Source organism: Sabethes cyaneus, chromosome 2 (assembly GCF_943734655.1).
Source record: "Sabethes cyaneus chromosome 2, idSabCyanKW18_F2, whole genome shotgun sequence".
Taxonomy (NCBI): Eukaryota; Metazoa; Arthropoda; class Insecta; order Diptera; family Culicidae; genus Sabethes; species Sabethes cyaneus.
The window spans coordinates 72,036,874-72,049,989 of NC_071354.1; the positions used below are offsets into that span (position 1 = coordinate 72,036,874).

At 42.4% G+C, this 13,116-nt stretch overlaps 2 protein-coding genes across 11 annotated transcripts in view; one reads left to right on the forward strand and one right to left on the reverse strand.

Moving 5' to 3' along the window:
* LOC128737176 (uncharacterized) overlaps positions 1 to 13,116 on the reverse strand; it is a 696,232-nt gene that overhangs the window by 592,896 nt on the left and 90,220 nt on the right. The gene's annotated exons all lie outside the window — the stretch shown is intronic.
* Positions 899 to 4,913, forward strand: LOC128735552 (triadin-like). The gene is made up of 2 exons (XM_053830034.1): positions 899 to 1,024; positions 3,150 to 4,913. Exons 1-2 carry the CDS (start codon positions 899 to 901, stop codon positions 4,911 to 4,913), a joined length of 1,890 nt encoding a protein of 629 aa, XP_053686009.1.

Genomic DNA, 13,116 nt, shown 5'->3' on the forward strand with positions numbered 1-13,116 from the left:
GGTTCGTTGTTTTTTTGTCGGTTTTATAGTGAGTTCGGACTTTACTGCCCATTCCCACTAACCGGTTGATTTTTCCATCATTTAAACCTAACTATACATAAGTACAAGTGGTAATAAGTGGAACGCACTTCAGTTTCATCTTTTATGCCAGAAGAATTCTGCCTAATTGTAGCATTTTATATTGCTCAAACCCGGAATAATGAAGACGTCGCATCATCGGTCGAGTGCATGCCAATGATTTACAGATTGTTCTGCTTGTTATAAAGTAACTGTAAAATTAGCGCATGATATTATAAACCGACCTTGTAAATGTAATAAGGTGTAAAATATAATTCTTTTAAAGTTTACTGGAAGATTGTTATGGACAATAAATTTCTAGTTCACGAGTAAGCAGTATTATTGCACTTTTATGCTGTATTATGCTGAACATATTTAAAAGAAACACATTACATATACATTAATATTAAATTAGCATAACAAAATAATCAACAATTACCGTAAATTTAAAGCTTTCGATATTATATTTTAATGCCCATACAGGAATCGAAAACAATCCGACAAGGTATCTAAACAGGGAAAGTTCCGTTGCGAGCTGAAACTTCATCAACTTCATCGGCGCATATATTGAACACAAAAAAAACCGCTTCACAAATAATCGTCCGTCAATTAGCATATGTCTAGTTCGCTGAACTCACCCTAAACCGTACACCGCGCTCGCTCTTAGGCCGGAGCCTGTTACATTTTCACCCGAGCCCTGGCATGGCCGCGACTCTTTGGTTGCAACGCGGAACCAAACCGAATGTGCACAGGCAACTCGGTCTCGCAGTCACACTATGCCTACCCTACACGTGTGACTTCGGAGGCATTTATTCCATACCTGCGCGCTCCGATATGTAAGATGAATCGACGAAAGGTTGCAATCAACTGGCTGAACTTTCATCTTCTGAATATCTTTGGCTTTGGCTTTGGCTTACGTGCGCGCGTCACCATCGAAGATGATAGAGACGTCGTCAGGCCCAAGTTCGTAAGTTACGAACATTCGAAAGAAGAAAAAAAGACGCCGATGAATAGAAAGTGAGATTTTCCATTCATCTCTTTTTTTTCACTGACGCAGGCCTAGCATATAAATGTGCAGCTCCGTTTAATTATCCCAAGTATCTAAGACATACCGCAGACCGCGGAGACCGGACGAAGGGGGGTGACTTGCTTGACAGGCTGAGAGCATAGTTTTCCAAGAGAGTGCACTTTTCCGACATCAAAATGTAATTATCAACAATTCTCATAAAACGCACATTGAATTGTTGAATGCAGCAGCAATTTGTGGGAGGAAGTGTAGGGAAGCTCAGTGATTCGTCAAAGAGCGGTTTTTTTATAAATTCAATCTGCACGGCTAACGCGTACAGCTTTTGACCGGTGTGCTCAAGCGGCGCCGGTGGCGGATGCGCTCTGGGAGGGTTTTCCATTTCCATTGCATGGTAGCATAATGATTTGACGAGTGGACCAAAGTGGAGGAGACTAATTTCTGTGCGCTGATGCGTCGCAACATGACGCCATGCCGCCGCACTCGACCAAATATGTGTTCACGTGTGTGTTATCGCACAACCAGCCGGTTCAAATGGCATTGTTGTCGTTGGCATATGTTGCTAGTTGCTACTGTCAGCTGCATACAAATCTGCGTGGTGAATTGTAATCATCCGCCTGACGTTGCGCACAGCACCCATTGAAGATACGTGCGGAGCGGAATAATGCTGTTGCTGTCGTAATGGAGATCATTGACTTTTAGTGGTATTTTTAAAACTTTATAAAGAGTTGATAGGGCGCAGTGAAATTTCCGAAAGGAATTATTTATATCGAGAAAAGTTTGTCTCATTGTTCAACATTATTGTAGAATTATCTTTCCGGTTTGATATGAAGTGTCTCATAATTTTAAATATGAAATTTTGATCTTTAGGTAGGGTACGGGTGGGTATTTCCAGCCCATTAAGCGGTAGCCTGAACAATATTCAGGAACTACGTTGAAACTATATTTATTCGAGACAAGATTTTTATACCAATTGACAGAATAATATTTATTGAATATCGGCGTGTATTTTAGTCTTAATAAAACGCTACTGAATTTGAGTTATAGTCGCGATAAATGATGAAGTCGCTGCGGCTAAATTGAGCCCATTTTCTATAGTGATGTCTGTGTTTTTTAAATCCTACAGGCCGAAATAGCTAGCACAGCGATTAAATGCTTTTCAAAAACAGATCAAAAGAGACAAGAAAAGAGAGACCGATGAATAACTTCTCGCTATTGCCTACATTCCGGGCTCATTGAAGATAATTAGTTTTGCAGTGACAACCGCTTGCTGCTGGCGCTAGTGTATCACTGAATCTTTCATATACACTAGCGCCAGTTGTCACTCAAATACCAGATATGTCAGCACATATATTGGTAGCAGTGTAAATAACGCACCATATGCTGGAATTGCAAACAAAATGCTGCTGATGGCTAGTGAATGAAAATTGATTTATATTTACATATCAGAGGGGAATTTTTGTGTTCTTCCGTGATAAAAAGAAGTAGAATTGTTCTATGATAGCATATTCACAGCTGTTCAGTTTCTAGAATAAGTAAACGTGATCATAATTGTGTGTTTTCCAAACCATCATCAAGAGCGGATACGCGTAAGCGATTGCTGCAAGTTTTTTCAGCCTGGCTACGTGCTAGTGGAAAAACAGTGGTTTTGATGGTTATTGAATAAAATTAAGCAAACTACTTCCATTTGTATGAAAATAATTATAACACATTAAAGCCTATGAATGCTACATTCGTTTCAGTATTGTTATATAGCGGCAAAGTTTTATTTGGGAAAGTGTAGTCAAAAAGGTAATGTATGCCGAAATTAGTAGCGTGATGGGAATACCCTCCCGTACCCTACCTACCTGAATTTATGAACGAAAACAAAAATACAATTTTTAGATAATAACTTTTCGAAACATTTCAATGGAACTTTTATCATCATCCTGGACATCCTGGCCATCCAGTATTGATCTTGGAAACCCAAGACCAAGACCGTGACCAAGATCAAGACCAAGACCACCATGTCAAAACCAACACCAAGGCCACAAGACCTTAGCCACAAGACCAAGACCAATACCACAAGGCCAAGACCACAAGTCCAAGACCACAAGTCCAAGACCACAAGTCCAAGAACAAGACCAATACCAAGATCACCACAAGACCAAGACGACAAGTCCAAAACCACTTGACCAAGGCCACAAAACCAAGGCCACAAGACCAAGACCACAAGGCCAAGACCACAAGACGAAGACCACAAAGCCAACACCATAAGGCCAAGACCACAAGGCCAAAACCACAAGGCCAAGAACACAAGGCCAAGACTACAAGACCAAGACTACAAGGCCAAGACCACAAGGCCAAGACTACAAGACCAAGACCACAAGGCCAAGACCACAAGAGCAAGACCACAAGGCCAAGACCACAAGCACTAGATCACAAGACCAAGACCACAAGGCCAAGACCACAAGACCAAGACCAAGGCCACAAGACCAAGACCACAAGGCCAAGACTACAAGGCCAAGACCACAAGGCCAAAACCACAAGGCCCAGACCACAAGGCCAAGATTACAAGGCCCAGACCACAAGACCAAGACCAAGGCCACCAGATCAAGACCAAGGCCACAAGACCAAGATCCCAAGACCAAAACCACAAGGCCAATACCACAAGGCAAAACCACAAGGACAAGACCACAAGGTCAACACAACAAGACCACGACCACAAGGCCAAGAACAAGACCAAGACCACAAGGCAAAGACAACAAGGCCAAGACCACAAGCACTAGATCACAAGACCAAGACCACAAGGCCAAGACCACAAGACCAAGACCAAGGCCATAAGACCAAGACCACAAGGCCAAGACCACAAGGCCAAGACCACAAGGCCAAGACCACAAGGCCCAGACCACAAGGCCAAGACTACAAGGCCCAGACCACAAGGCCAAGACTACAAGACCAAGACCACAAGGCCAAGACCACAAGGCCAAGACCACAAGAGCAAGACCACAAGGCCAAGACAACAAGGTCAAGACCACAAGCACTAGATCACAAGACCAAGACCACAAGGCCAAGACCACAAGACCAAGACCAAGGCCACCAGATCAAGACCAAGGCCACAAGACCAAGATCCCAAGACCAAGACCACAAGGCCAATACCACAAGGCAAAACCACAAGCCCAAGACCACAAGGTCAACACAACAAGACCACGACCACAAGGCCAAGAACAAGACCAAGGCCACAAGACCAAGACCACAAGGCCAAAACCACAAGGCCAAGACCACAAGCCCAAAACCACAAGGTCAAGACCACAAGGCCAAGACTACAAGATCAAGACTACAAGGCCAAGACCACAAGAGCAAGACCACAAGGCCAAGACTACAAGACCAAGACCACAAGGCCAAGACCACAAGAGCAAGACCACAAGGCCAAGACAACAAGGCCAAGACCACAAGCACTAGATCACAAGACCAAGACCACAAGGCCAAGACGACAAGACCAAGACCAAGGCCACAAGACCAAGACCACAAGGCCAAGACCACAAGGCCAAGACCACAAGGCCCAGACCACAAGGTCAAGACAACAAGGCCAAAACCACAAGGCCAAGAACAAGACCAAGACCAAGGCCACAAGACCAATACCACAAGCCCAAGACTACAAGGCCACAAAACCAAGATCACAAGACCAAGACCACAAGGCCAAGACAACAAGGTCATGACCATAAGAGCAAGACCACAAGACCACGACCACAAGACCAAAACCAAGACCACAAGACCAAAACCAAGGCCACAAGCCCAAGACTACAAGGGCAAGACCACAAGGCCAAGACTAAGACCAAACCCAAGGCCATAAGGCAAAGACCATAAGACCAAGACCACAAGGCCAAGACTAAGACCAAAACCAAAACCAAAACCAAAAGCAAGACCAAGACTCAAACCAGGATCAAGACCAGGACCAAGACCAAGAGGGAGGGAAAGGGATTGCTGTTTTCAGGAAAGTTATTGACCTAATAAGAAAATTAAGATAGCATTATTTGAACCGTACATCTAATAACATGTCTATTGCACATTTGTTTAAAATAAAATAAGTTAACTAACCGCTAAAAACCTATTTTCGGATCAAACAGTCGCTAATTCTTCCTCGCTTTGAAAATTGCTGCAACACGTTACATGCATGAAGATTCCGTTAACCTATTTTTCATATGAGACATCAGTTTTGAATAAATTCTTGCAGTATGTGGATACAATCGGGCGAAAGATAGGGTTGGTCGCTCACTTTTTTTTGTAACTGTTCACTTTTAGGACATCAAAATGGACTAGGTTAAGGGGCATAGTACCTTTTCAATTTTTAAAAACCGAATTTTTTTTTATTGATTACTAACTGACCCAACAAACTTCGTACTGCCACAAATTAAACTGTGTTGTACATAAATCGTGAATCTAGGATGACCTTTGTCACAATCTTGAGTTTTGCAAGTTTCTGGGGAGTTCATGGGTGTTTTAATATACAAATTTTTCCTCACAGTAAAGTAGAAAACAACTCCCCCCATTGCTTAGCCTGATAAAATAAAGCGGATAGCATTTAAATATTCGCCATTATTACAAACCATTTTGCCGAATACCATTTTGCGGAACACCAATTCTCGGTTGACCATAACGCGGAATATAGAATTTCGCAGAATACCATTTCGCGAAAAACCTTACGCGGGATGTACCATTCCACCAAAAATCTTTTCGTAGAAAGTACCATTTCGCAGGGGTGACCCAATTGAAGAAAAGTAATAGAGGTCAGTAGATCTAGGAAAATAAATAAACCTAGATAGAGGTGATCTCTAAGGCGGGCTGCTCTCCGCAGTGGCCGGGTCTTCCGACGGCAGGTCGCCGGCAACATTCACGGCCTGTGGCCGTCTCGCGCTGAATTATCTAATGTTACTATTGATAGTTTTTGGTGGTCTTGTTATTGATTAATGTTTTATGAAAGAGTCTAAAAATTCTCGAGTTCGATTAGTTTTTGAGTAACCCAAAAATTTCTGTTTTATTTGTATGACAGTCCTTATCCCCCTACCACAGGGGTGAGGGGTCTTCATCATCATTAAAAAAATTCCTGCCTCCAAAACCTCCCACATGCCAAATTTGGTTCCATTTGCTTGATTACTTTTCGAGTTATGAGGAAATTTGTATTTCATTTGTATGGGAGCCCCCCCCCCTTTTTAAAAGAGAGAGGGGTCCTAATTCATCAAAGAAAAAATTCATGCCTTCAAAAACACCCACATGCTAAATATAGTTCCATTTGATTAGTTAGTCCTCGAGTTATGAGGAAATTTGTATAGGAGCCCCCCCTCCTGAAACGGAGAGAGGTTTCAATTCACCATAGAAAAATTCTTGTCTTCAAAAACACCCGCATGTCAAACTTGGTTCCATTTGCTTGATTAGTTCTCGAGTTATGAGGAAATTTGTATTTCATGTATATAGGAGTCCTCCCTCCTAAAGTGGGAAAGAGTCCTAATTCACCATATAAAAATTCTTGCCTCCAAAAACCTTCACATACCAAATTTGGTTCCATTTGCTTGTTTAATTCTCGAGTTAAGCAGAAATTTGTGTTTCATTTGTATGGGAGCCCCCCTCTTAGTGGGAGGAGGGGTCTCTAACCATCATAAGAACCTTCCTTGGCCCCAAAAACCCCTATATGCAAATTTTCACGCCGATCGGTTCAGTAGTTTTCGATTCTAATTGGAACATTCGAGCAGACAGACAGAAATCCATTTTTATAGGTATAGATGTGTATGGAAGCCCCCCTCTCACTAGAGGGAGGGATCTCTAACCATTATAAGAACCTTCCCTGACCCAAAAACCCCTACATGCAAATTTTCACTCCGATCGGTTCAATAGTTTCCGATTCTATAAGGTACATAAAGCAGACAGAAATCCATTTTTATAGGCATAGATTTGTATGGGAGCCCCTCCTCTTAGTGGGGGGAGGGGTCTTTTGCCATCGAGAGAACCTTCCGTAGCCCCAAAAACCCCTACATGCAAATTTTCACGCCGATCGGTTCAGTAGTTTTCGATTCTAAAAGGAACATAGGGACAGACAGACAGACAGCAATCCTTTTTTATAGGTATAGATTTCGAAAGATTAACATTTTGACCATATGTGTTTGAAGTCGTTTGCATGAATTCCAAAAATAGACAAAGTTACAGCTGTTTGTACCGCGCATGTCTGGAGCGACTAACACAGCGAGTAAAAACTTCAACGCCGTTTTTCTCCAAACCAGGTTTTGAAAATCGGTACCATAAATATCTCAAGAACGGCTCAAGCAATTCTTATTCGATTCTTTTTTTGTTTGAAAGCCAACAAAAATTTTCTAGTGTTTGACCCATCATTTTTTCGAAATTGAAATTTTTGAATTTTTTTTAGAAATGTTTAAAGTCAATTTTTTCGACAAAAACCTTACTTTTATGTTTCAATGTTCACCATTTTATTATGCGTTCGAATTTAAAAAAAGGATAGATCAAACACGAGATAATATACTTTCATGTCGTTTTGGAATTTTTCAATTCGGATAAGCCCCCCAGCGCCAATCCATGGTACCACAATTCATGTTTTTTTTTGAACGACTATCTTCAAGGAGCCGTAGGGGCAAGGGGAAGAGGTTCCCACATGAAAACTAAATTGTAAATATTAGTATAAAATGCAATGTTTCGAGTTCGAGAAAAAAATATTTGAAATAAGGTAAAAAATATGGTGTAAAAGGTAATATGCCCCCTTAATCGCGGTCCTAAGAAATCTTGTACAGGGAACTTATCACTTTTTCTGGCGTACTTCCCAAGCACAGATGTCAAATTAGTATAAGTCGCCGTCAAAAATCTTCGACCTGTTGGGACGAGCGGGTTGTCCTTTTTCTAAACTAAGGTAATCGAAATCACAATAAACAGAAGGCGAACTTAACTGTTGTCCCTGCCTGTGAAATAAGAGAATCACGAAGAAAATGTATGGGGGTATTTTACCCTGAAATTTTTCGTTAATTTCCACTCATTCGTGGACGAAAAAGAAAATTATAACAGAAAATACATAATTGCTACATCTATTTTAAGTCGATCGGTATCTGAACCATGGAAATCCATTCATAATTGGTGAACTATCAACGTTCAAAATTTTTCACATTTTCGTGACGCTCGCGTTTTTCGAGTTTTTTAAATGACACCCTACCTCAAACCTTTCTTTTCTTTATTTAATTTTCTCTATTTTACAATTCATCTGATATGTTAGTCCTTATGAACTACGCTATAATAAGCTAGAGCTTGTAATCATTCGCTTAAATTTATGCAAAGGTTCACCAAATTCAAAATATTGTTCAACGTGACTAAACGTTCTAGTACACTAGTTCTAGAAGTTGAAGGCGATAACAATCCTCGATGCAACAAATCGTCAAGTAGATTTTAAAATCATCCGCATAAACCAGTCTGCATCCTCTTTCAAGGGCAGAAGCAGCGTCGTTAAAGAATAAAAGTGGTCCTAAGTTACTGCCTTATGGGACAACAGATCGATTCGTGAACGGGGACGATACCTTCGAACCAAGTTTCACTTGTAAAACTCTGTCGCACAAATACGAGCGTAACCATGTAACAAACTGTTGCGAAGCACCTAGTCGTAATATTTTAACAAGCAATATACGATGATTGATGCGATCGAAGGCAACTTTTAAATCAGTATATATCAGCGTCTACTTGCACCTAACGCTCCGTTTCAGTAATGCAATTGGAAGTAAAGTTAAGTAGGTTCTTCGTCACAGAGCGGCCAGCCACGAATCCATGTTGGTTAGAAGAAATGTAATGTTTAGTTTACTACGAATTGCAGCATCGCTCACGGTAGTTCCTGACACTTCGGCGATCTCCACTTTTGAATACCGGGAACGTGAACGAATGCTTTCAAATGTCCGGAAATTTTCCTTGCGCGAAAGATTTGTTAAAGATACAGCAGAGGGGTGCAGCTAAAGCTACGGCGTACCGGCTTAAAACATCGGCAGAGATTCCATCAGGTTCAGTACAATACGATGATTTCCAGTTTTTGGTGGCAGCGATGATCATGTCAGGAGTTATCTCGAAGATGTCGACACAATTTGCAAGAACCATTGACGCAGCTCCATCAACTGCTCCACTTGGTCCAGGATCAGAAGTGAAAACAGACGAAAAGTACGCAGCAAATAACTCACATGAACTGGATTCAGTAGACGATTCAGTTCCATCAAGGTAAACTTCCGTAGAAATCAAAGAGCGTTTTCTATTTGAATTTACAAATGTCCAAAAAAATTTCGGGTTTCTACGCAAGTCTCCAACATTGTCGTAAGAAACAATCCTACGTCAAAACAACGATTTGTGTGAGCGTTACCAGTTAATAGACGAAGGAGACACTGTCTACATTGATGACTCAGAAGCTCAAAGGAGGCCTTGTGCGCCCACCCCGGAACATCCAGACCACGTGTTGGGGCTTAGTACGGAGGTTCTAAATCACCTCCGTAAATCACTCACTGAGTCAGGGACAGCCTTACCTATTAAAAGGTTACATCCCTTAAAACACGTTTGTAACGCAAAGAGCGCAAAGACACTGATGGTATCGCCCGTTGTACCACTGACCAAATATTTTCGGTCCCAAAGACGGTCCCAAAGACTTTACAAATCTATCGTTATAAGTAAATCCTGCCAATATATCACATTTTCATCAATTACAAAGCAGCGTATGATACAGTTGATCGAAAACAGTCAAGACTGATCATTGACGGGGATATTCCCTCGATCGTCGTTACTATGAATCGTGAATGAATACTACCTATTTTGGGAGCGCTCTTGATTCCTATAAAGTCATCCATAAGGCATGAGGCAAGGCGATGGAACTTCATGCTTGTTGTTCGCTATGACCGTTTAATATGTAACACAAAGCACGGGTATCGACTCAAGTGTTACATTAACATTTGGTAGAATTTACAATAGACCAAACCTCGTGTTTTTAGTCTTGACCTTGAAATGCGGTCAGGCATATAGTAATATTTTTTTGAAACGGTGCTTCTACAATTGATGAAGAGAGCTTCGAACCAGCGCTTCTATGGTTCAAAGGTACAAGTACCAGCGAGCCACATGCCCTGGCAGGTGTTGTGGGTTCGAATCCGGTTATAATCTTAGATTATAGCTTGGTTCGACCCATGCACCTTCCAGCATTGGACAAAAGGTAGGAGTCACAACGACAACTTATTAAGCGCAGCTACCAATAACCCCCCCCCCCCCCAACCTTCCACTCTTTTCCCTCCATTCCAAAAATTCTTCATTACTTTCCCCTGCTTCATCAATTGTAGAACCACCGTTTCAAAAAAAATATTAGAATTTCCAATACTGGAAAAAACAAAAATGTTTACATTTAATTCTACTGCTTCATCTAATTATTGTTAGAACATCAAGATGTTCACTACCGCTACTCGCATAATAGTTCCATTTTCTATGGAGATTCCTATATAAATGACACTGTTATGTGAGTAGCGGCAGTTCAAGACGGCAGGAGGTGGACGATTACAACGGTTAAGGTCACCCCTCTGAAGTGCCCCTCTGAATAACCCCTAAATAAACTTAAAAATTGATTTTTGTAAAAACCCAAGATAGGATATTTTGAGACCTTCTTTAAATTTATTGTTTTGACCAATACTTACATCCTGTGAAGAGAAATCCGAGGTGCATGAAAGTTAAAAAATAAGTGTCTTCGAACATAGCGTGCGACACCCGGTTGACGCTTATCAAAACGACCTCTATGGAAACTAAAATTAATGGCTAGGCTACATAACTTAATATTACCCCAGATATTATACATGAAGCAAGCGCACGTACAAATGACATGGGAAAATAAAACCAAATTGCTCACAAAGGACCAAAGCCCATAGAGTTCTTCAACAGAAGGTGCTGCAGTTATTTAGGGTAGAGCACAGATGAAAAAGGAAGAATAAAGAAAACTTATGGACCATGGACCGACTTGAATGGATTCGAGTCATTTCAACTCTTTCAAGTGAGGTAAGATGAGTATTTATTTTTCGTTCGGAAGTTCACACACATTGACAGAGTTTGTAGGACAATACAACACTTGATTTCAATTTAGAGTGTTTTTAATGATTTACATCTATACCTATAAAGAAGGATTTCTGTCTGTCTGTCTGTCTGTCTGTCTGTCTGTCTGTCTGTCTGTCTGTCTGTCTGTCTGTCTGTCTGTCTGTCTGTCTGTCTGTCTGTCTGTCTGTCTGTCTGTCTGTCTGTCTGTCTGTCTGTCTGTCTGTCTGTCTGTCTGTCTGTCTGTCTGTCTGTCTGTCTGTCTGTCTGTCTGTCTGTCTGTCTGTCTGTCTGTCTGTCTGTCTGTCTGTCTGTCTGTCTGTCTGTCTGTCTGTCTGTCTGTCTGTCTGTCTGTCTGTCTGTCTGTCTGTCTGTCTGTCTGTCTGTCTGTCTGTCTGTCTGTCTGTCTGTCTGTCTGTCTGTCTGTCTGTCTGTCTGTCTGTCTGTCTGTCTGTCTGTCTGTCTGTCTGTCTGTCTGTCTGTCTGTCTGTCTGTCTGTCTGTCTGTCTGTCTGTCTGTCTGTCTGTCTGTCTGTCTGTCTGTCTGTCTGTCTGTCTGTCTGTCTGTCTGTCTGTCTGTCTGTCTGTCTGTCTGTCTGTCTGTCTGTCTGTCTGTCTGTCTGTCTGTCTGTCTGTCTGTCTGTCTGTCTGTCTGTCTGTCTGTCTGTCTGTCTGTCTGTCTGTCTGTCTGTCTGTCTGTCTGTCTGTCTGTCTGTCTGTCTGTCTGTCTGTCTGTCTGTCTGTCTGTCTGTCTGTCTGTCTGTCTGTCTGTCTGTCTGTCTGTCTGTCTGTCTGTCTGTCTGTCTGTCTGTCTGTCTGTCTGTCTGTCTGTCTGTCTGTCTGTCTGTCTGTCTGTCTGTCTGTCTGTCTGTCTGTCTGTCTGTCTGTCTGTCTGTCTGTCTGTCTGTCTGTCTGTCTGTCTGTCTGTCTGTCTGTCTGTCTGTCTGTCTGTCTGTCTGTCTGTCTGTCTGTCTGTCTGTCTGTCTGTCTGTCTGTCTGTCTGTCTGTCTGTCTGTCTGTCTGTCTGTCTGTCTGTCTGTCTGTCTGTCTGTCTGTCTGTCTGTCTGTCTGTCTGTCTGTCTGTCTGTCTGTCTGTCTGTCTGTCTGTCTGTCTGTCTGTCTGTCTGTCTGTCTGTCTGTCTGTCTGTCTGTCTGTCTGTCTGTCTGTCTGTCTGTCTGTCTGTCTGTCTGTCTGTCTGTCTGTCTGTCTGTCTGTCTGTCTGTCTGTCTGTCTGTCTGTCTGTCTGTCTGTCTGTCTGTCTGTCTGTCTGTCTGTCTGTCTGTCTGTCTGTCTGTCTGTCTGTCTGTCTGTCTGTCTGTCTGTCTGTCTGTCTGTCTGTCTGTCTGTCTGTCTGTCTGTCTGTCTGTCTGTCTGTCTGTCTGTCTGTCTGTCTGTCTGTCTGTCTGTCTGTCTGTCTGTCTGTCTGTCTGTCTGTCTGTCTGTCTGTCTGTCTGTCTGTCTGTCTGTCTGTCTGTCTGTCTGTCTGTCTGTCTGTCTGTCTGTCTGTCTGTCTGTCTGTCTGTCTGTCTGTCTGTCTGTCTGTCTGTCTGTCTGTCTGTCTGTCTGTCTGTCTGTCTGTCTGTCTGTCTGTCTGTCTGTCTGTCTGTCTGTCTGTCTGTCTGTCTGTCTGTCTGTCTGTCTGTCTGTCTGTCTGTCTGTCTGTCTGTCTGTCTGTCTGTCTGTCTGTCTGTCTGTCTGTCTGTCTGTCTGTCTGTCTGTCTGTCTGTCTGTCTGTCTGTCTGTCTGTCTGTCTGTCTGTCTGTCTGTCTGTCTGTCTGTCTGTCTGTCTGTCTGTCTGTCTGTCTGTCTGTCTGTCTGTCTGTCTGTCTGTCTGTCTGTCTGTCTGTCTGTCTGTCTGTCTGTCTGTCTGTCTGTCTGTCTGTCTGTCTGTCTGTCTGTCTGTCTGTCTGTCTGTCTGTCTGTCTGTCTGTCTGTCTGTCTGTCTGTCTGTCTGTCTGTCTGTCTGTCTGTCTGTC

Coding starts and splice junctions, on each gene's coding strand:
- LOC128735552 (XM_053830034.1), top strand. CDS start 899: ATGAATCGACGAAAGGTTGCAATCAACTGGCTGAACTTTCATCTTCTG. Junction 1,025..3,149: donor ACGTCGTCAGGCCCAAGTTC/GTAAGTTACGAA, acceptor CAATACCACAAG/GCCAAGACCACAAGTCCAAG.